Source organism: Arachis ipaensis, chromosome B9 (genome assembly GCF_059453495.1).
Source record: "Arachis ipaensis isolate K30076 ecotype BB chromosome B9, ASM5945349v1, whole genome shotgun sequence".
Lineage (NCBI taxonomy): Eukaryota > Viridiplantae > Streptophyta > Magnoliopsida > Fabales > Fabaceae > Arachis > Arachis ipaensis.
Window position 1 is genome coordinate 63,366,853 of NC_142444.1, and position 24,243 is coordinate 63,391,095.

The following is a 24,243-nucleotide window of genomic DNA, read 5'->3' on the forward strand; positions in this document are numbered from 1 at the left end:
TTCCTTCTTGTGTGCATTATTCTCTTTCTATGATTCTGATCCTTGATTTGTTTGATTCTTTATGTCCATTATTTTGTGTATTCATGCATTTATATGATTGAAGCCATCATTTCATTTAGCTCACTCACCCAAATAGCCCACATTTTATCTTCCATTGTAACCAATTTTGAGCCTACGCTTAACCCGTTTGTTCTTCATTTTAGCACATTACATGCCTTAAAGCAAAAAACAATAAATGTCCTTTATTTGGATCTTTGATTAGCGTAGGCTAGTGAGTGTGTATCATTCAAGTGTGGGAAAACTTAGGACATTGGTTGGAAAAAGGGTATGTGTTGTATTTTTGTTGAAAATATTGGGAATTGGGTACATGCTCATGTGTTAACTAAATGTAAAACTATATGCATTGATACTTTTGTATATACTTTATTGCAAAAAAAGAAAAAAATGAGAAAATAAAAAGAAAGAAAAAAATACATATCAAAAGAAAACAATAGAAAAAGAAAGAAAAAAAGGAAAAGAAATAAAAGGGGACAAAATGCCCCAAAGTGAAGCTCAATAAAAATCAATGCATATGAGTTATGATCAAGAAAAGAATGCATGAGTATGTAAAAAAGTGAAGAATGGGCAGTTAGGTTAGCTTTGAATTGTATAGGTTGTCATAGGTTAGGTGGGAAGTTTAAGTTAATCAAAGATTCAAATTTCAAGCTCACTTGACCATATGCATCCTTACTTTGACCTTAGCCCCATTACAACCTATGGAAAAGACCTTATGATATTTGTATGCATGCATGAAATAACTGTCGATTGTTAGATGAAAAACAAATCTTGGAAAGCATGATTAGGGGAGAATTGAGTGAATCAACCCTAAACACTTGAGCGACTAGAGTGCAAACACTACCGGTGAGGGTTCGATTGCTCAATTACATGTTTTCACCTACAATCATCACTTTTCTTGCAAGCTTGTAAAATCTTTAATAACTTAATTCAATTGTGGATTAGATTTGCTAGCCCTTGGCCCTTGTGCCTATATATGTTCTCTTGGGAATTGATTTATTTTGACCAAGTAGCTGCATTCATATAGATAGTTGCATTTAGATAGGATGCATTTAGTTAGTTTGCATTGAATAAATGTTGATACCCTTTGTTTCCTTCTTGATTTAGCATGAGGACATGCTATAGTTTAAGTGTGGGGATGTTGATAAACCCCATTTTTAGGATTTATCTTGTGCTTAATTTAGGGAATTTTATCACTTTTTCTCACATTTATCCAAGGAAAAAGCATGGTTTCATGGTTGTCTCCTAATTTGTGCTTAAGTGTGAAAACATACTTTTTAGGCCCTTAATTGGTTGATTTTAATTCACCTTTGATTCCACTAGAAGCCTTGATGTGTTTGCTAGTGATTTCAGGATTGAAAAGGCTAGGAATGGATCAAAGGAATGAAGAGAAAAAGCATGCAAAGTGTAGAAATCATGGAAAATCAAGGATTTGGGATGCTGAGATCGACGCGCACGCACAGCAGACACACACGTGTGGAATGTGAGGTCGCAAGGTGACGCGTACGCGTACATGACGCATATGCGTGGATGGCAATTTATCAAGTGACGCGTATTGATAAACCACTATTTTATGGTTTATCTTGTGCTCAATTGAGTGATTTTTATTAACTCTTTACCACTTATTCATACTATTTGCATGGTTTTATATTTTCCTTCCTGATTTTGTGCTATGACTGAAAACATGTTTCTTTGGTCTTAATTTGCTAATATTACTCCTCTCTTATTACCATTAGATGCCTTGATATGTGTGTTAAGTGATTTCAGAGTTTATAGGGCAGGAATGGCTTAGAGGATGGAAAGAAAGCATGCAAAAATGGAAGGAATACAAGAAGTTGGAGAAATTGCTAAGCTGTCCAACCTGACCTCTTTGCACTCAAATGGCTATAACTTTAGCTATAGAGGTTCAAATGACGCAGTTCCAGTTGCGTTGGAAAGATAACGTCTGGGGCTTCGATTTGATATATAATATGTTATAGTTTCCCTGATGCTAGGCAACGCGAACGCGTGCTCCATGTGGACGCATCGCAGTGGCGAAAATCAACATGGCAGATTTCTTCTCCAGCGATTTTTGGGCTGTTTTCGACCCAGTTTGCGGCCCAGAAAATATAGATTAGAGGCTATAAAGTGGGAGAATCCATTCATTCATAATCATCAACTCATAATTCATAATTTTAGATGTAGTTTTTAGAGAGAGAGGTTCTCTCCTCTCTCTTAGGATTTAGGATTAGGATTCCTCTTAAAGGATTTAGGATTTCTACTTCATCACAGGTTCAATGTTCCTTTTATTTATTTTTCCAATTTGGTTTATGAATTTTCATGTTTGACTTGATTTCTTTTATTTAATGCAATTTGAGGTACTTCAGATTTATCACTTAGTCTATTATTTGTTATTAATTGATGTTCTAAGTTAGATCCCAACTTAATTTTGGAGTTGATTGATATTTGGAGACCCTTGAGTTGAATTACTCAAGAGTTAAATTGTAATTGGGTTTATTGTTGGCTGGCTCTCTAGTCACTAACGCTAATCCTTCCCGAGGGAGAGGATTAGAACTTGTGAATAGAAGTAGACTCCCAACTTACTTGACTTTCCTTTACTTCACTTGGTAAAGGATGACTAAGTATTAACAACCATCAATTATCAATTGATCTTGAGAAAAATTCAACAAGGATAGAACTTCCGATTAATCTCTCCTAATCAAGATTTTTTATTGTTATTATTTTATTTCCTCTGCCATTGTTATTCTTGCTTTTTATCTTATACATTAAAACCCAAAAATATACCTTTTTCCATAACCAATAATAAGTCATACTTCCTTGCAATTCCTTGAGAAGACGACCCGAGGTTTAAGTACTCGGTTATCAATTTTATTGGATTTGCTTAATTGACAACCAAAACTTTTGTACGAAAGGATTTTTGTTAGTTTAGAAACTATACTTACAACGCGATTATATTTGTGAATTTCTTTACTAGCAGAAATCTAATCGTCACATACGCGTGACCTACGCGCATGCGTCGGTGCTCGCATGTGACCTACTTAAAGTGAATCTGCTGCGGGCAATTTTTGGGCTTCCCAGGCCAAAATCCAACTCATCTCTGATACTATTTAACCCAAGGATTGAAGGGAAATCAACACCTTCCATCACATTAGTTTAGTTTAGTTTAGTTTTGGAGGGAAAGTTAGTTTCTAGAGAGAGAAGCTCTCTCTTCTCTCTAGAATTAGGATTAGGTTTATGTTAATTTCTTCTTCTAGATCTAGATCTACTTCTTCTCTTGCTTCAATTTTCCTTTTGCTTTATGAATTCTTATGTAGATCTCTATTTCTCTTTGAATGAAATTTATGATTTCCACGTCTTTTTATGCTGCTTGGTTTTCTATTATTGATCTCTGCCATTGTAGTTAGATCTCTCTTTAATTTTTGCAATTCATGTTGTTTACCTTTATTGCCTTTTATGTGTTTGATGAAATGCTTCTTTTAGCTATGAGTTAGATTTTGTTCCTCTTGGCTTAGGTAGAGTAATTAGTGACTCTTGACTTATCTAATTATTTTGTTTATTGATAATTAGATATTGCTAATTGACTTGAATGCCACTAAAGCTAGTCTTTCATCATGATTTGGCTAGGACTTGGGAATCAAGTTAATTCATCCACTTGACTTTCCTTCATAGTTAGAGGTTAACTAAGTCAGAGCAATGGACAATTCTCATCACAATTGAAGAGGATAACTAGGATAGGACTTCTAGTTCTCATGCCTTGCCAAGAGCTTTGTTAGTTGTTAGTTTATTTCCTTTGCCATTTATATTTCTTGTCTATTATCTCAGAAACCCCAAACATACTTCATAACCAATAACAAGAACACTTTATTGCAATTCCTAGGGAGAACGACCCGAAGTTTGAATACTTCGGTTATTTTTATAGGGGTTTGTTACTTGTGACAACCAAACTTTTGTATGAAAGGATTATTGTTGGTTTAGAAACTATATTGCAACGAGATTTCACTTGTGAATTCTTTACCATCAATTTTCCATTCATCACACTCATAATCAATATCAACCATCAACAATATGAACAATCACTACAAATTCTCAACAATTTCAATAATCATCAATCCCTCATCAATTACAATTAATTACCAACAATCATCATCAAAACTCTATATCATCATCACCATCATACAATTTATCCTCACACACCAAAATCATATACAATTAAACATACACCCAAAATATTCAATCCTATCTTAAGGTCAACTAGCCTAAGTTTCTAGAAACATTAGATATTACATAAAGGAAACCGAAACCATACCTTGGCCGATTCTCAAATGCTCCAAACACCAAAACAAAGCCACCAAACTTGATCCAAAGCCTCAACCAACTCCAACAAACACCAAAGCTCAAACTAACAACACATATATCACCAAAATCAAAATCTAAGGTACACAAAACAACTAAACACAAGGGTTTATTTCAACCTTACCTTACCCAACGAGATTAGGGGTAAAATCCAACAATTACTCGCTTCTAGAGATCACCTAAACAAGCAAAACCACAAAATTTGCTCAAAACCCCAACCAAATATGCGCAGAAACTTAGGGCAGGAAACTGGGGAGTGAGATGCGAGTTTTTACCAGATTTCTTTAGATAGAAAGAAAGAGCTCTTTGAGAACTTCGCGTGGTCACAAACAGCTCGTCGATCAGAGCTCCGGATCAAAAGTTATGGAGCTTTGAAGGAGGAGGTGAATAGTGACACCACCCTTTCTCTTCTCTTCTCTCAAAACCGCGTGGCTCTCTCTCTTTTGGGCTGGAAATGAGCTCAAAGCTCATTTAATGAGCTTATATATGTTGGACCTTGGGCCCAACTTGGGCCGGTCCAACCCATTAGCGTTTTTAGCTCGTTCGGCCTAACTTTGGGCCAAACCTTTAACACTAATGCCCGGTTTTTCATTTCTAATATTTTTCTAAGGTTTTTGATTGTTTTCACTTTTCCTCACACAGTACCGAACAGACTTAAACCGGTTTGACCCGTTCAACTGCCGGTTCACGGTTTTTCACAATTTTTCGCAGAAAATATATTTTCTGACTCGGAAAGACCTACTGAGTCCAAAAATAATATTTAAATCCCCAAATTCTCATTCTAACTTTTCGGAACTTAATTTGGGTATTTAAATTATTTTATTCGTGAAAACTCCGGTTCTTACACTAAGGCTAGAATCATAGAGCATCATTCTCCAATCCGGAAGATCTGACATTGTCTGTGGTGTTTTGAGTAGGATCACAAAGGGGAATGAATTGCGAAGGTTTCATCCTTGGCTATAGTGAATTACCATGAGTTAACTTGATGAGAGGACATGAGTTAATCTTTCATGGTGTCTGCTATGGTTTAGGAGAGATTAACTTGATGAGAGGACATGAGTTAATCACTTACAGCTTTTCCAGAGAATGAATCATTCATTGTTGAAGTAGTCAGTAAGACTTATTAATCCAGAAAGATAAAGCATCTCTAAAGCCTTAACTGTTTTTATCATTACTATTTCCACGTTATTTCTTTACTGTTTCTTTATTATTTTTATGCGCTTACAACAACAATTAATCTCTTTCTATTCGCCTGACTAAGATCTGCAGGATAACCATTGCTTGCTTAATCCAACAATCCTCGTGGGATCGACCATCACTCACCTGAGATATTACTTGTACGACCCAATGCACTTGCCGGTGAAGCTGGGAGAACCTTCCTTTCGCCATCCTCTTGGGAGAACCTTCTTTTCTGTCTCCAGTGAGCGTTACGTATCGCCGTCCTCACTGAGCCGTCCCTATAGTATCAAGTGAGCGTTATGCATCGCCGTCCTCACTAGACACTTGGCACCAAGGCCAAAACAACACTCAATTTCTTTTTAATCTTTGTTATACTCTACTGCAGTAGAGATCCCTTTTGTTAATACATTCTTTTCTATCTGCTCTACTGTGGCAGACATTTGTTAAAATCTTTTTAGTCGCTGCTTTCTGCTCTTCTGTGGCAGAGATCCTTTTATTTAATACGTTCTTTACATTACTACTCTCTACTCTTCTGTGGTAGAGATTCTTTTACTTATTACGTGATACTCTTTTTGTTCTTTTCTTTTCTTTTCCTTCTCATCTTTCTCTTTTATTTTCTTATGTCTTTTCTTTCTTTCTTTCTTATTTTCTTCAATCTTTTAATTCTTTATCATAAGTCAACTTCACATTCTTCTCTCGTCTTTTCCTAAATGTCTTATGAAAAAGAATTATAAAGTACTTTAATTAAGTCTGCGCCTCTAAAGCTTTTAAGATCACTCTGTTTGTTCTTCTCTGACTTATAATAATATTAATAATATCTTTACTAGATAATATTCTTAATAAAATAATAATAACAATAATATAAATAAGATATTTTAAATAATAAATAATATATATATATATATATATATATATATATATCTTTTCTTAATACCCATTTTGGTCCTCAAAGAATTTTAAACTGGACACTTTAGTCCCCAACTAAAATTTTCGATTGGTCCCTAATAATTAATTCCATCAGTCACTTAGGTCCTTTACTCCATTAACTCTAACGGAGGACAAAATAGTCCCTAACAACTCTAACAGGGGACAAAATAGTCCCTGACAACTCTAACAAGGGACAAAATGGTCCCTGACAACTTTATTCAAAAACGACAATGTTCTTCCCTAATTTTTATCATATCTTGCATAACCCTAACATTCATACTCTCATTCTTCACCTTCACATTCTTCTTTTCCATCTTTTTCTTCCTCATCTTTAGCTCCAATATTAAGCTATATATGGTGTAATTGTCACACGTATCGCACCTACCTCAACATGTCATGGACCACACACTTCCTAAATCTTTGTGACTGGTACATCCACCTCCTCTATACTTCACCCACCAAAAGCATCCACTTCCACGTCTTCGATACCACCTCCAACCCCGACACGTCCACGACATCCTCAAGACCAAGTTCCACAACTACTCCAAGGGCACACCTTTCTCCACTCTCCGGCAAGCAATATAGATTGTTGGACATTAGGACATCATGAGAAGATTCTTCTTCGACATCATATGCAAATTCTCATTTGAAATAGACACCGAGTGCTTCATTCCTTCTTTTCCAGAGTCCAAGTTGGCAGACAGCTTCGACCTCGCATCCAAGCTATCAGTATAACGAGCAATGCCGCCGGTTCCGCTCATATGGAAACTGAAGCGATTACTGAACATTGGTTTGGAGAAGAAGCTGAAAGAAGCGATCGGAGTGGTGGACAATATGGTCATGGAGATGATAGGGCAGAGGAAGAGGGAGATGGCAATGACGACGACAGGTCTTAACAAATCAGACTTGCTGTCTAGATTCATGGGATCCATCGAAGATGATAACTAGTTGAGAGACATAGGCATTAGTTTCCTGAGTATGAATTAGTTGAGAATAAGTTGAAGATTTTTTTTCTTGTGAACATTAAATTTAGAGAGTGTGCATTGTGTAGTTTGAAGTTACAGTGTTACACTGCTACTGTTATGCGAGATATGATGAAAATTGGGAGAGAATAGTGTCGTTTCCGAACAGAGGAGATCAGGGACCATTTTGTCTCCTGTTAAAATTGTCAGGGACTATTTTGTCCTCCGTTAGAGTTAACGGAGTAAAGGACCTAAGTGACTGACGGAATTAATTGTTAGGGACCAATCGAGTAATTAATTTTAGTTGGGGACTAAAGTATCCAGTTTAAAATTCTTTGAGGACCAAAATGGGTATATACTATAGTTTCTAAATCAAAAATTTTTTAATATTCTATTTTTAACCTTAATATTTTATAAAATTATATTTGGACCCTTGCTTATTTTCATATTTATAAAAAAAACCCTAAACTTTACTTATTTCTAATAATATTCGAAAATTTATATAATTACAAATTGTACCTCGATTTTATACACAAATACAATGTTATCCTTCAAAAATAAGGTTTTAATATTAATATTCCTCTTATACCAAAATCGAAATTCTTAGCCATTCCCTTTCAAAATATTACTTGTATTTTAATCCGTTTTCAAGTCTTTCGGTTACTGATTTTTCTCAACTTTTAATTTAATTTTTTAACTATCGAATCTCATCAATTTCCTCAAAATACCACATCACAACAGTCCCAAAACTATTAAAACAACTACAGTTGAACTGTTCCTCATAGCCAAACCAACAAAATCACAAGCAACAATAATAATTCAACATAAACTCATTCAAACTCAAACAATAATCAACCAAAGCAATATTCACTTATCAAATTCACATTTAATTATTATAAAGTTACCAAACTCTACCTCCGTACGAAATCAAAACAACGGAAGCTTCGGAGAAGCTTTCTGACCGAGCCGCTGAAGAAGAAAACATCAGAAATCGTCTGTACTTCCTAAAATCCCAATTGGTCGAACTCAAAGAGAAGAGAAACTACGTCAACGTCAACTTCTACCGAAAAAAATGATGCCAACATGTAAAAAAGAAAGATACGAACACTTTTATCAAATTAAATTTTTTTATTGGAGTTACATATCACAAAAACTCGAAACTGAAAAGTCAAAGAGAGCCACGGTATCTCTCTCTCACTCGGTCACTTCTCTTTTTCTTATTTTCTTGATTTTTGGTTCGGTGATTCATTAGGAAGAATGAAAGATGATGATGGTGGTTAAGAAAAATTGTAAATATGTGTCACGTTATATATATATATATATATACACACACAACTAGAAAATGGATTAATACAGACAAATTTACAGACAGATTTAGTCTTTATTACAGACGGATTTTTGATTACCGACAAAATTACCGACGGATTTTGTCCCTCTGTAAAAGCCTCGTCGGAAATTATTTACCGACGAATTTTTTTCCGTCGGAAAATTACCGACAGATTTTTACCAGTTACCGACGGATTTTCCCTCTGTAAATTCTCCATCCATTTTCCGAAGGCGACGAACTTTCCGACGGATTTTTCGTCTGTAATTACAGACGAAATTACAGACGGATTTTCCGACGATTTTCCGTCTATAATTACAGACGGATTTTCCGACAGATTTTCCGTCTGTAATTTGAACCTTGAAAAATCATCTGACACTCTAATTACAGACAGAAAATCCCTCTGTAAATCCGTCAGTAAGGTAAAATAGAATTTTTTTTATTTTTCTAATTACAAAATAAACTTATTTTCATACAAAATTTAATACAAATTTTTATCTAATTTATATTCGAATATTTATAATATTTCAAAAAATAAACAAATTTATCGTATTTATCAAGCAAGTCAATATAATTCAAAATATAGACAAAATGTATTGATACATTAACTATAATCCTCAGTGTATTGTTCAACCATACTAAATTTATCAACTATAATTCATAACATTTATTATATGAGAAAAATTACATTATGCAAATCTCTACAAGCCAATCAACCAGTATCCCGCACATGTTTTGAGTAATGTCGTGTTGCTTTATATCTCTTAATGCAATTGGAAAAGGAATACACTTCTTGGCTGCAAAAATTTCCAAGTACTGCATGTCAGTAAAAGTACACAGCAGAGAAAAATAAATGAAAAAATGTCAATAGTAAAAGTTATTCACTTTGTTATGGCACAAAAAACTCATTACTCCACATCCTTAATGAAAATTATGTCAATTGAAAGCATAAGAACTAACCATGATCTGTACAATATGAAAATATTTCAATATATAATTTATTAACTCTTCGAAATAAAAGACCAAACAAACAAGTTTTATGGGAAGAAAAGGCCAATGAGCACAATTTCAAATTAAATTTTCAAGGTTAAGAGTCTATATAGAAAGAGACACTGTCAAAATCCATATGCATGCAAATATCCAAATATGCATAGATGCATAGATGTATGCCCTGTAATTAGTTACCTGAAGATGATAGCTAGCAAAAAAGTAATTGTCGGAGTCAAGTTGCTCATAGCTGATCCAAGAGTGTGAGAGTTGTAGCTTATGCCAATGAAAACACAATTCTGCATCATAGTTATGCTGCAATGTATATCCCAGCAACAAAAGGTATCATCATTGAATGAGAAACCAAAGATATAAGAACAATTCCCGAAAATATTATATTTTAGCTACTTTTGGGGCATACCCAACAAGGGCAAGGAGGAAGAATTTGCAAAGAAGCCAGAAAGGAAGAGGTGGTGTTGTAGTTCTGCAAAACAAAGGAAAGGAAGAGAGTTAGGTAGAGATGGAATACAGTCCAATCACAAAGTTGGAGATCTGATAAGGGAAGAAGACAAGAAAAATCCATCATAATATTAATAAAGAAAGCAGATGGCAGAAGCAAACAGGAAGCATTCTCCCAGTAAATGTTATGGTAGCAAGAGAATTATTACTCTTTAATGGGCATTTACTCAAAATTAGAATAAAACATTATGATCTTTTGGGTATCACAAGAGAATTATTACTCTTTAATGAATAATTTTGTCGGAAAAATAATCTTTCCATAGCAAAATGATTTCAATCTTATATATCATAATAGTCTGAACATAAAAAGTTAAAAAGAAGAGGCCGATTGATACCTTTTCAGCAGAAGAGGCTGAAGCCTAAAACTGCTCGTTCCTTTCTTTCAATTTCTTTTGCAACCTTCCAATTTCAAACTCCATGCTCTTGGCTTTAGTCTCTGCTTCCTGCATGATTAAAGAAAAATTCCACTAAAAAAAAAACGACCCCACAACTCAAAAAGTAGAAATGATTGATATCAAAATTTGAAAAATTTTCACCAAGTATGGCCAAAAAGTAAACCCAATTTTTTGGGGGGTTTTTTTTTTAATTGTAACAAAAAGGACACAGAAGGTAGCAACTCAAAAAGTGAAAAAAAAAGAATCTTAAGTTCATAACCTTGTACCTTTCTTGTTAAGGTTTCCTTGGCATAAGATTGTTCCTGTGAAGCAAGACGGTTCCGAACATCCTTCAACTCTGCAGCCAAAGACACCACGTTGCGCTTGAAACTCTGCTTCTTTTCGTTCAAATCCTTCAATAGTGGATCAATATCTCTTGCTAATGCTACAGTACTCATCACTGAACAAGATGATGATGGTTTCTCAGAAGCTGACATGACCAATTTTTTTTTAGGTTCTTCAAATATGCACGTCTCTGCTATAACAATAATAATAATAATAAAAATAACATGTTACATATATGGTGTAATGAAATCGTGTTTTGTATTGTTTATGAACAAAAATAAGATCTTATGGACCAAAGATCAGAAGTTTACTTTACTGGTCCATCGTATGAAAACATTTACTATGCCTAATTTGCTCTGCCATGTGAAATGAACATGGTAGTTGGTACAATTAATATATAATCAACAAAACAAAATGGAATAGAAAATTTGTTAAAATAAAATGATAATAACAATAGAAAACACAAAGTGGCTTAGAAAGTACTGGAACCAAATTCGAATTGGTCTAGTAATAAAATAAAATAGAATATACCAATCAGATACTGGTAACAAAGATTAAAAAGAAAAAGGGCTTCAACTTAATTTTCCGATTCACGAAAAGGTTGCTACTGTATTCAAATTTCAAAGTTCTCTTTTCTACAACTAGATACTAGATATAATCCATCCGTCGACAAAATTCAAATTTGCCAAAGGGGCTGCATCCATTATCAGGGGAACCAAGCTTCAATGCAAGGCATTACAATAATACACAGCTCCAATTGAAAAAATTTTAAAAAATTAATGCTATAGTTACATACCATCTTGTTTCATAGTACTCTTTTCTCCAGCTGTGACAGCCTGATTCTCAAACAGGAATAGTTCATTACTAATTAGATCAGAAAAGTTCATTGGCATCAAATACAACGATAAAAAATACTGCCTACATTAAATTATCATTTTGTGTGAATACTACTAATCCATGGTTTAATGATTGCAGCATTAACTCTATCACATAAAATGCCAGCAATAGCATATACAAAGTTACATATGGTAAAAACTAGACATTTCAAATGAAATTAATATTGTTGATAAAGTACAACGAAATATATAGAAGATAAAAACTAAACATATCCATTAGCCAAAAGAGGAGTTTGTTATGTACCTGTTTAAGAAAGCCATAAACTAAGGCAACTGTCCAGGAAGCATTCTGGAGATTATTCCTGACTCCACGAGTCAAAAACTCATTCCAATACATGAAGAGAGACAATCAACATATATGGTACAATAAAAAAATAAAACAAAAACAAAAACTAAGGAACAGAAAAAGGATATACATGTGTCCTCTTCCATACATGTTTAAGCAAAAAAAAAGTTGCACTGCATACCTGGACACCTTCCCAAAGCTTCTGCCTCCTCATGTGTCCTCTTCCAGTCAGGATTCCCAAACCCCAGTCACATAGCCCTTCACATCAAACCTTCGAACCAGAAAAAATCTAATTAGACCCGATAAAAGTATCAACTCTATAGCTCTAAGCAAACCTATTCCTTCAACCCAGACAAAGAAAACCAAGAAAGGTCAACTCCTTTATATAAACCATTAGAAAACCTGAACCAAAGGCAACATAAACATTAGCTGAAACAAGAATGGCCTTCACAACAAATAGCTATCAGGTAATTTTTCACATGAAAGGGGAACTAAAAAAATATAAAAAAAACTCAACTCGAAGCAAAGCTAAAAACTATGATGTGTAGAGACAAACATATCGCTGATGGCAAAAGTTAGAGAAGAAAGCATTTGTTTGGCAGCAGGAAGTGGAGGCTGAGGAAACGGTAGAAGCTCGAAATTTATCACAAGGAAATTAATATGAGTTCGAGCAGAAATAAGAACAAGTAGTGCGCACGAAAGAGAGCTTAAACCCTAACCTTGAGTACAGGCGTTACAGATCCATCGTTAAGAGTGATGATATCGGAAATTTAGAAGCATAATGTCAATAAGATCTTGAGCTGTAACACTGAATAACAAGCAAATGATTATCAAACAATGAAAGTTGTAAATAATTATCAAACAAATAGCTCAAATTGAATTACAAATTACTTGAACAGAGCAGAACATAACAGATTCAATGTTCGTCCAAGCAAATGATTCAAACGAAAAGGTTCGATTGCATAAAAAAAATCATCAAAATCAGAGTAAACCCGCAGATTCAAACGAAGCACAAAAGTAGAGTATGATAAACCTAAAACTGGCACAGAAAAATTGAGCCCTAAGGTTTATCACGAAGAACAGAATCACAAAATCAGTATATATATACCTGAAATTTGAGATGGTTACGAGAAGAACTGAGAAAGCGAGATGAGATTAGATGGAAGAGGCCCCAGAGGGAACAGATGCGATGAGAGCGGCGGCAGAGAGAGCTCTCCGACGATGGGAGTAGACGCGACGAGAGCGGCGGCAGAGGGATCTCGTAGGACGCAAGGGATGACAGAGAGAGATTGTGTGATGCAAGCGGCGGCGGCAGCGGCAACGGCAACGGCCGCGGCGGAAGAAGCAGAAGTAGCAGCCACGGAGAGAAGAAGTAGCTTGTGCCAGGGAGAGAGAAGCTCGTGTTTGATCTGTGAATGGAGCACGAAACACAGTTTGAATGGGGCTGCCACGGGGAGAGAGAAGGGATAGGTTAGGTTTACATTAATATTTTCCGACGAAAAATTTTAAATTACAGACGGATTTTCCGTCTGTAACTATTTTCTACAAAAAAAATTAATTTTTTCGACAGAATTATTGACGGATTTTTTTTTCCGTCTGTAATTTATGCTAATTCATTTTTTTTTTGTTTTCCGACAAAAAATTCTTCTAAAATTCTGTCTATATTTCCGTAGGATAAAATCCGTTGGAAATATCCGTCTGTAATAACTAGTTTTCTAGTAGTGACATATGTTATCCATTAGTCACGTTACTCCCTTCTTTCTTTTCCTTTCCTAATGATTCGGCCTTGATGAATGATTATGATCAAAGGAGGAGAATTAGGCTTGATAATTGAGGTGTCATGGTTCCATGTGATCCACAGTCATATTTATATATATACATATAAGCCAAGTTTTCATTTCTTTTTCTTTTTTTTTTTTTTTTGTTTTGCTTCCTTAATGGCTTCGGCCAATAGGTATAGATATAGGGCTTGTTTGGGTGAGCTTTTAAAAAAAAGATCTTTTTTTGAGTTATCTTTTTTTAAAAGATCTTATAGAGAAGTAAAAGTAATTTTATGTTTGGATATCTCATATAAAAAGGTCTTTTTATCTATTAATTATGTTTGGGTATAACAGTATAAAAGTACTTTTTTGTTCATTTATTACATGAAAAACATCTTTTTTTAAGGAAAAAAGATCTTTTAAAAAAAGATGTAAATTACAGCTTCTCAAAAAAGATCTTTTTTTGATTTTACTAATGTTTTTACTTTTACTACTAGAAATTTGCCAAACACGTTAAAAAATAAAAAAAGATCTTTTTTCATTGAAAAAAGATCTTTTTTTAACAAAATAATGGCGCCCAAACATGCACATAATCACAAACAACAACAACAACAATAATAATTTTTTTTATCTTTTTCAAATTATTTTATTATAATAAAATTTAATTTTTAAAAAAATAATTAATTTTAAAATTATTATCATTAAAATAATTTTTATCATAAAATTTAATTTAATTACTTTAAAAAAATAATTTAAAAAAATAATAAATCATAAATAATTCGTTATTTAATTTTTAAAAATTCAAAATGTTACGATTTCTATTTAATTCATGTCTTTTTTTATTTTTTACACTATTGATGGTTTTAATTTTATGCCATTCTCTTTTACTTACTCATAGTAAGTACAAGGGTATTATAATTTATAAATGCCACTTGAGAATGACAAATTCACAATGAAATATTATGGACTCTCTAAAAAACTATAAAGTTTGAGTTTCTTGATCCAAATCAAACACAATTTATCCAAATTATTATTTCTGAATAAGTATTGCAATATTCTAAAAATGTAAGTTTAAAATTGGTTGCAGTAAGTTGAACAACATGAAAAAAAAAAGCATGAAGAGGCATCTCTATTTCTTGATGAAATTGTGTTTAATAAGGTAGGTAGAATGTATAAAGTTTAATTTTAGTTCTGTAACCTATCATAATAAATGAATATGAACTGTAAATTATCATATTTAAGCGGTGTTTCTGGAATTAATTTCTCGAAATTTTTTTCATTGGCAATTACTTTTGCCTTCCTCATTTTCGCATTGCTATTAATGGAAATGTGAGAAGAACATTAAAGGTTAAGAAGTGAATTAAGTATTGTTATTTTAAAGGGATTATATACTCCAATGAAAAGGCTTTTTTTTTTCAAGTAAATGGTTTGTTCCAAGTTTTCTCCCTTTATATAGAAAGCTCAATTCTTAATTATTGGTTGGTGGTTCTTTCTGTATTTAACTATTTAGACATTTTGGTGATGTTGGTGCAACTATGAATTATTATTATTATTATTATTATTATGGTATTTTTGTACCAACTATTTTTACAAAGAACAGAGTAATAAATTGGCCACTGAATAATTATATAAAATATAAGGTTTGTTTTATAAATGTACTGGGGAATGAACATGTGTTTCGCACAGCCATGTAAAAAAAAATTGATTGAGAAGCAAACTAATGCACTTAAAATAAAAGAAGACCATCAACATGAAAGTAGGTCTATAATAACTTTGATTGAAGATTGTGTTGCTGATTGCTTTGATATTTTATAATTTTTGGTTTTTAATTAAGTTTATATGGAAGGTGGTCACAAAGGAGGATAATTGAATACTTGATTGATCGGTATTAGTTAAAATCTAAATTATGCTTAAAGGGTTCATATTTAAACATAAACAGTTGAATCAAAGCTTATGGCCAAAGAATTAAGAATTTGAATTATCCTAAGTAATTGCTTATTAGTCCAGCTAAGTGAAACTAATTTTTTTTTTGTACATTGATGCGTGAGCATCGTTCTTATATTTTTTTAGTGAATTTGCATCTAAATTGTTGAGTTTAATAAAGAAGTAATTATCTTATAGCCACTATAGATGCCACTTTGAGTTTTGTGCAATTCTGTTCATTTTAGGTAGCATTCGGCTGAATTTGATAGAGTTTCTGCAGCACAAGAATCAAAGGAGATGGCAGCGAGGAGCGACGCGTATGCGTGATTGACGCGTGCGTGTGATTTGGAGCTTTCCGTGACTGACGCGTACGCGTAATTTGAAGATTTGCTCCGCGACGCGTGCGCGTGACCGACGCGTACGCGTAATTTGAAGATTTGCACGATGACGCGTGCGCGTGACTGACGCGTACGCGTGACACGCGAAGAAGACCATCGACGCGTACGCGTGACTGACACGTACGCGTGACATGCGCCACGTGCAGAAAACGCAGAAAAACGCTGGGGGCAATTTCTGGGATATTTTGACCCAGTTTCCAGCCTAGAAAATACAGATTAGAAGCTACAGAATGGACGAAACAAGTGGTCCCCACCCATCAACTGAAGACTTGCTGATTATTCTGATTTAAATTCAATTATTATTTTTAGGAAAAGATATTATTTTTAAGTTTTAGATAAAAGATTTTAAATTAATTAGGATTTGATATAAAAGAGAAAAGAAACTTCTCTTTTAGGGATCCCATCCCATTCCATCCCAGACTACCAAAATACATTTTATCAGAATCCTAGTTTTCTTCTCGGAACCATGAGCAACTAATCCTCCATTGTTAAGGTTAGGAGCTCTGTCTATTTGTATGGATTGATTTTATTACTTTTTCTATTTTAATTCATGTATGGATTTACAATTTAAGAATTCTTTTCGTTCTTTATCTTATGAATTTGGGTGGAACGGAAGTATGACCCTCTTTCTACTTGAGTTCTTGTATAACTTGGAAAAGCTCTTTACTTGAACAACAGCTTGAAAACATATTCTCCTAAATTTTAATTATCTGGATTTAACGGGATACATGACATATAATCCTCTTATATTTGGGTAATTAGGATTTTTGTGACATATAACTAGAATTGAACTTCACCCCTAATTGGAATTAATTGACCAAGGAATTGGCTATTGATGAATTTTAGAGGAGACTAGAAAGGTCTAAGGAATTAAGGTCTAGTCACATATAGTTGCCATAAATTGAATCCTGCATGATTAAAATAATTAGTAAGAAAAGTTAATCCGGAAAAGTAGATAACTCTGAAACCTTAACTGTCTTCTTCATATTTTATTCCCAATTTATTTACTTGTCTTTCTTCAATATTCTTTATATTGTTTAATGTCTTTCAAACTCCAAAATATTACTTTCTGTTTGCCTGACTAAGCCAATTAATCAATTATTGTTGCTTGATCCATCAATCCTCGTGGGATCGACCCTCACTCACCTCAGGTATTACTTGGTACGACCCGGTGTGCAGTTGCCGGTTAGTTTGTGGTTAGAAATTTCGCACCAAGTTTTTGGCGCCGTTGCCGGGGATTGACTGTGATTAACAACTATCAGTTGTTTGATTGCTTAGATTAGGCGTTTTAGTTTTAATTTTATTTAAATTTTGTCCTATCATTTTCAAAAATTTCTTTAATAATAGTATTAATATTTTTCCTTAATTTCTGAAATTAAGTTTGGTATCACCTAGTTAATTTTATTTTTCCTGTTAATTTTTGAATTTTTTTATTAAATTCAGTTATTATTTTTTATTTTTTATTTATTTATTTATTTAGTATTTTTATTTTATTATTTTACATAGGTTACCTTACTGGGAGTTCTCTGCACTCTGACGTAGAGAATCCCATCTTTTCTTGTCTTCTGTTTGTTTATAAGCAGGAACAGGGACAAGGAACCTCTGTTAGACTTTGATCCTGAACCTGAAAGGACTTGTAGGCGACGTTTACAACAAGCAAGACTTTTACAAGGCTGCAGAGTCCACTATGGATAATAATAATGCTGTTAATGCCAATGTGGCAAATCCGAATGGGGATGATCAACAAAGGAGAGTGCTTGGCTCTTATTCTGCCCCTACTGCGGATCTTCATGGAAAAAGTATTGTGGTGCCTCCTATAGCTGTGAACAACTTTGAGTTGAAGCCATAACTGGTCACCCTAGTGCAACAAAACTGCCAATATCATGGACTTCCTCATGAAGATCCAAATCAGTTTATATATGATTTTCTACAGATTTGTGATACTGTGAAGACAAATGGAGTGAACTCAGAGGTGTACAGACTCATGCTCTTCCTGTTTGCTCTGAGGGATAAAGCAAAGCTATGGCTAGATTCCTAACCAAAGGAGAGTTTGAATACTTGAGAAAAGGTTGTTACTGAGTTTCTCACAAAATTTTTCCCACCAAAGAAGTTGACTAAGCTTAGGTTGGAAGTTCAGACCTTCAGGCAGAAGGAGGGTGAAACTCTTTATGAAACTTGGGAGAGATACAAGCTACTGACTAGGCAATGCCCTCCGGATATGTTCTCCAAATGGACCTAACTAGATATCTTCTATGAAGGCTTGGGTGAGATGTCCAAGATGAGCTTAGATACCTCTGCAGGTGGTTCATTGCACAAGAAGAAGACACCAGAGAAGACTATTGAGCTTATTGAATTGGTTGCTAGCAACCAATATTTATACTCATCTAACAAGAATCCTGTGAACTCTGAGACCTCTCAGAAGAGAGGCGTGTTGGAAGTGGAAGCTGTTAATGCTCTTCTTACTCAGAACAAGCTTATGTCTCAGCAAATAAATCTACTTACTCAACAGATGGGTGGCATGCAAGTCTCAGCTATCAACACCCAAAATCCACCACAGGAAGTCTCTTATGACATGGCAGGTAATTTTGTGCAAAATGATAATTATGATTATGCTCAACCATCTTCTAAACAGGTCAATTACATGGGGAGTGGTCCTAGGAATCCCAACAATGATCCATATTCCAAGACATACAATCACGGGTGGAGGAATCACCCAAATTTTGGATGGAGGGACCAACCTCAGAGACCTCAGAACTTCAACAATAATTCTCAGGGAGGCTTCCAACAGAACAATTACAATAACTACCAATTTCAGTCTCAGCAACAACAACCACCTCAGCAGGCAAACTCTAAATCCCAAGAAGATTCTAATTGGGAGATGATGAGGAGTTTTATGCAGGAAACCAGAGCCTCCATTAGAAACATGGAAGTGCAAATGGGCCAACTGAGCAACAAATACCTGAGAGGTCTGCAGGTACATTTCCAGGTGATACAGTGGTAAACCCAAGAGAATATTACAAGGTTATTCAATTGAGAAGTGGTAAAGTAGTTGGCTCTGAGACTAAGGCCAATGAAGAGATAGTTGAAAAGGATGCTCCAGAGGAGAAGAAGGGAGATGTGGAGCACGCCCCTCCTAAACGTGCAGACAACCCATTTCCTAACTCTCTTGACACTTATCCCACCTTGCCAAAGGCTCCTGAATACAAGCCAAAAATGCCATATCCTCAGAGGCTTCAGAAGGCTTCCAAAGAAAAGCAGTTTTCTAAATTTTTAGATGTCTTCAAGAAGCTACAGATCAAAATTCTTTTTGCAGAGGCTCTTGAGCAAATGCCTCTCTATGCTAAATTTATGAAAGGGTTGTTAACTGATGAGCGGATAATTTATACGCTTTTTGGCATTGTTTTAGTATATTTTTAGTATATTTTAATTAGTTTTTATTATATTTTTTATTAGTTTTTAAATAAAAATCATATTTCTAGACTTTACTATGAGTTTGTATGTTTTCCTGTGATTTCAGGTATTTTCTGGCTGAAATTCAGGGACCTGAGCAAAAATCTGATTCAAAGGCTGAAAAAGGACTGCAGATGCTGTTGGATTCTGATCTCCCTGCACTCAAAGTAGATTTTATGGAGCTACAGAAGCCCAATTGGCGCTCTCTCAATTGCCTTGGAAAGTAGACATCCTGGACTTTCCAGCAATATATAATAGTCCATACTTTGCCCAAGATTTGATAGCCCAAACAGGCGTTCCAAGTCAGCTCAAGAATTCTGGCGTTTAACTCCAAAACTGGCACAAAAGCTGGAGTTAAATGCCTAAATTGGCACAAAAGCTGGCGTCTAACTCCAAGAAAAGTCTCTACACATGGAAGCTTCAATGCTCAGCCCAAGCACACACCAAGTGGGCCCGGAAGAAGATTTCTGCATTAATTACTGATTTCTGTAAACCCTAGGCTACTAGTTTTCTATAAATAGGACCTTTTGCCATTGTATTTTCATACTATCTATCTTTTACTCATACTTTTGATAGACCTTTTCACGTCTGGGGGCTGGCCTCACGGCCATGCCTAGACCTTGTTCTTATGTATTTTCAACGGTGGAGTTTCTACACACCATAGATTAAGGTGTGGAGCTCTGTCGTTCTTCATGAAATAATACAAAGTACTACTGTTTTTCTATTCAATTCACGCCTACTTCTTCTCTAAGATATTCATTCGTTCTTCAACTTGATGAATGTGATGATCCGTGACACTCATCATCATTCTCACCTATGAACATGTGCCTGACAACCACCTCTGTTCTACTAGCAATGGCTTGAATGCGTATCTCTTGGGTTTCTAATCTAAGATTGGAACCTTCGTGGTATAGGCTAGAATTATTGGCGGCCATTCCTGAGATCCGGAAAGTCTAAACCTTGTCTGTGGTATTCCGAGTAGGATCTGGGAAGGAATGACTGTGACGAGCTTCAAACTCGCAATTGTGGGGCGTGTGACAGACGCAAAAGGATCAATGGATCCTATTCCGACATGATCGAGAACCGACAGCTGATTAGCCGATGTTGTGACAGAGCATCAGGACCATTTTGACTGAGAGGATGAGATGTAGCCATTGACAACGATGATGCCCAACATAAAGCTTGCCATGGAAAGGAGTATGAATGATTGGAAGAAGGCAATAGGAAAGCAGAGGTTCAAGGGGAACAAAGCATCTTCATACGCTTATCTGAAATCCACCAATGAATTACATAAGTATCTCTATCTTTATTTTATGTTTATTTTCATCACCTTAAACTCCATAACCATTTGAATCCGCCTGACTGAGATTTACAAGATGACCATAGCTTGCTTCAAGCCGACAATCTCCGTGGGATCGACCCTTACTCACGTAAGGTTTATTACTTGGACGACCCAGTGCACTTGCTGGTTAGTTGTGCGGAATTGTGACAAAGTGTGATTCACGTTTGAGAGCTCCAAGTCTTTGGCGCCATTGTTGATGATCACAATTTCGTGCACCAAGTTTTTGGCGCCGTTGCCGGAGATTGTTCGAGTTTGGACAACTGACGGTTCATCTTGTTGCTTAGATTAGGTACTTTTCCTTTTATTTTTCAGAATTTTTAAGAATGAATTCTAGAGTTTCAAGATGATGTTCTTATCATCACAAAAGCTGATTGATTCTCATCAATTTAGCTGCTCAATGTAATGTCCTGCTGAAGCTTGGCCAACCATGTCTAATATTTTTAGACTGAAGCTTTAGACTAACATTGCATGATTCCTGGAATTCTTATTAAAAGTTTTGATTCTCTTTATTTTCTTTTCCATATAAGTTTCGAAAATCACAAAAAAATTTATAAAATCATAAAAACCAAAAATATTTTATGTTTCTTGTTTGAGTCTAGTATCAATTTTCAAGTTTGGTGTCAATTGCATGACTTTCTTCTTCTTGCATTTTTCGAATATATGCATTATGTTCTTCATTGATCTTCAAGTTGTTCTTGATGATTTCATTGCTCTGATCTTTAAATTCTCTTGTTTTGTGTGTTTTGTTGTTTCTCATATGCATTCTCAATTTGTTAGTGTCTCCTATATGAAAGTTTTTAAGTTTGGTGTCCTGCATGCATTGTTTATTTGATCTTAGTTGCATTTTTTATTGTTGTTTCTCATCATCAAAAATTCAAAAATATTTTCAAAATTGTGTCTTTTCAAGTCAATAATACAGAGAATTGAAGATTCAGAACATTCAACAGAGGAATCAAACAGAAAAAGCTGGGCGTTCAAAACGCCCAGTGAAGAAGGAAAACTGGCGTTTAAACGCCAGCCAGGGTACCTGGCTGGGCGTTTAACGCCAGAATGGTGCACCATTCTGGGCGTTTAACGCCAGGATGACACTAGAGGGAAGATTTTGTTTTTAATTCACATTTTTTTCAAGTTTTCATAAATTTTCAAAACCAAATCTTTTTCAAATCATATCTTTTCAATCATATCTCTTTCAAAATCAATTTCTTTTCATTTTATAATTATTTTTACTATTTTCAAAAATCCTTGCTTCAATTCAAGATTTACTTCAAAAATTTTTAAGTTGTTACTTGCCTATTAAGAAAGGATCAAATTTTAAATTTTAGAATCATATCTTTTAATTTCTTGTTAGTCAAGTAATCAACTTTAGTTTTAAAACTTTCTCTTTTTTTAATTTGATTTTCAATCATATCTTCTCAATCATATCTTTTCAATCACACCCTTTTTCAAAATTAATTTTCAATCATATCTTTTTAATTTCTGATTTTAAAATCTTTTTCAAAAAACACTTAATTTCTTTCTCAATCTTAGTTTTCAAAAACCAATTACCAAATTTTCAAAATCTCTTACTTTAATTTCGAAAATTTCTTCCCCTCTTCTCACATCCTTCTATTTAAGGGACTAACACTCCTCCTCAAGGTACAATTCGAACTCCCTCCTTCTTTATATGTTCGAATCCTCTTCTATCTACCTCCTCCTTCTATTCTTCTTTTCCTCTGACACCTCAAGGAATCTCTATACTGTGACATAGAGGATTCCCTACTTTCTTGTTCTCTTCTCTTTCATATGAGCAGGAACAAAGATAAAGGCATACTTGTTCAAGCTGATCCTGAACCTGAAAGGACCTTGAAGAGAAAGCTAAGAGAAGCTAAAGAACAATTCTCTTTAGAGGGCCTAACAGAACTCTTCAAAGAAGAAGAAACCATGGCAGCCGAAAACAACAACAATGCCAACAATGCAAGAAAGGTGCTTGATGACTTTACTGCACCTAATCCTGATTTCTATGGGAGAAGCATCTCTATCCCTGCCATTGGAGTAAACAACTTTGAGCTTAAGCCTCAATTAGTTTCTCTAATGCAACAGAATTGCAAGTTTCATGGACTTCCATTGGAAGATCCTCATCAGTTCTTAGTTGAGTTCTTGCAAATCTGTGACACTGTAAAGACCAATGGGGTTGACCCTGAAGTCTACAGACTTATGCTCTTTTCTTTTGCTGTAAGAGACAGAGCTAGGACATGGTTGGATTCACAACCTAAAGAAAGCTTGAACTCTTGGGAAAAGCTAGTCAATGCCTTCTTGGCAAAGTTCTTTCCACCTCAAAAATTGAGTAAGCTTAGAGTGGAAGTCCAAACCTTTAGACAGAAGGATGGTGAGTCCCTCTTAGACACTGGACTGGTAAGTTTTTTTAATTGTGAGCTCTTATTAATTAATTTTGTGTTATATGTTTATTAGAAGAGAATGTTGTGGTCTAAGAAATATTAACGAGCAAAGAATCATAGAAGCGTAAAGTAACATGATAAGTGTTTCGAGGGTTATCTGAAACCAGATAATGATTGGACTTGGATGCGAGGCCCAAGCGTTCAAAGAGAGTTGTCTCCGAATTGTTCTATGACAGGGAGACGCCGTCTAAATTATGTGTTTGAGAGAATGGGGGATGGTACCTGCAAGACACTCTGATGCCTAAGTCAGCAGGGGGTTAAGCAGGTTTAGTGTATTGAAACTTAAATGTACGTGAATGTGTCAGGGTATTTATAGGAGACGAGCCAATAACCATCCCTGATGGTGGATAACCGTCCCTTTATTTTAGGGTTGTTGAGATCTCTCTTCTAGAAGTGGGTGAGAGATTCAGGGAGGTAGTTACTTACGTGGGTAAGCATGAGCTGCCCGTTTTTGTCGAACCCGACCTCTATAGAAGGTCGGTGATGAGCGGATATTTTATACGCTTTTTGGCATCATTTTCATATAGTTTTTGTTATGTTTTGTTTAAGTTTTATTATATTTTCATAGGTTTTAGTGTAAAATTTACATTTTTATATTATACTTTGAGTTTGTATGTTTTATGATAATTTCAGGAATTTTCTGGCTGAAATTGAGGAGTCTTGGCAAAGTCTGATTTAGAGGCAAGGAAAGTGTAGCAGATGCTGTCAGGATCTAACCTCCGTACATTC

At 34.8% G+C, this 24,243-nt stretch overlaps 1 protein-coding gene across 5 annotated transcripts; it reads right to left on the reverse strand.

Annotated features, from left to right (window-relative positions):
- Window positions 1-9,351: 9,351 nt before the first annotated feature.
- LOC107616590 (nuclear envelope-associated protein 1) lies at window positions 9,352-13,661 on the reverse strand. 5 transcript variants are annotated; one of them, XM_088499529.1, is made up of 10 exons: window positions 13,315-13,661; window positions 12,926-13,014; window positions 12,388-12,477; window positions 12,165-12,242; window positions 11,821-11,860; window positions 10,967-11,214; window positions 10,641-10,748; window positions 10,208-10,270; window positions 9,985-10,101; window positions 9,352-9,596 (listed from the first exon to the last, which is right to left on the reverse strand). In XM_088499529.1, exons 3-7 carry the CDS (start codon window positions 12,418-12,420, stop codon window positions 10,665-10,667), a joined length of 483 nt encoding a protein of 160 aa, XP_088355655.1. In that variant the 5' UTR covers window positions 12,421-12,477; window positions 12,926-13,014; window positions 13,315-13,661; the 3' UTR covers window positions 9,352-9,596; window positions 9,985-10,101; window positions 10,208-10,270; window positions 10,641-10,664. The 5 variants fall into 5 exon arrangements, with proteins under 5 accessions (XP_088355655.1, XP_088355654.1, XP_088355658.1 ...); XM_088499528.1 differs by having other exon boundaries at window positions 10,967-11,217; XM_088499532.1 differs by lacking the exons at window positions 12,926-13,014; window positions 13,315-13,661 and having other exon boundaries at window positions 10,967-11,139; window positions 12,165-12,410.
- Between the last annotated feature and the right edge of the window lie 10,582 nt (window positions 13,662-24,243).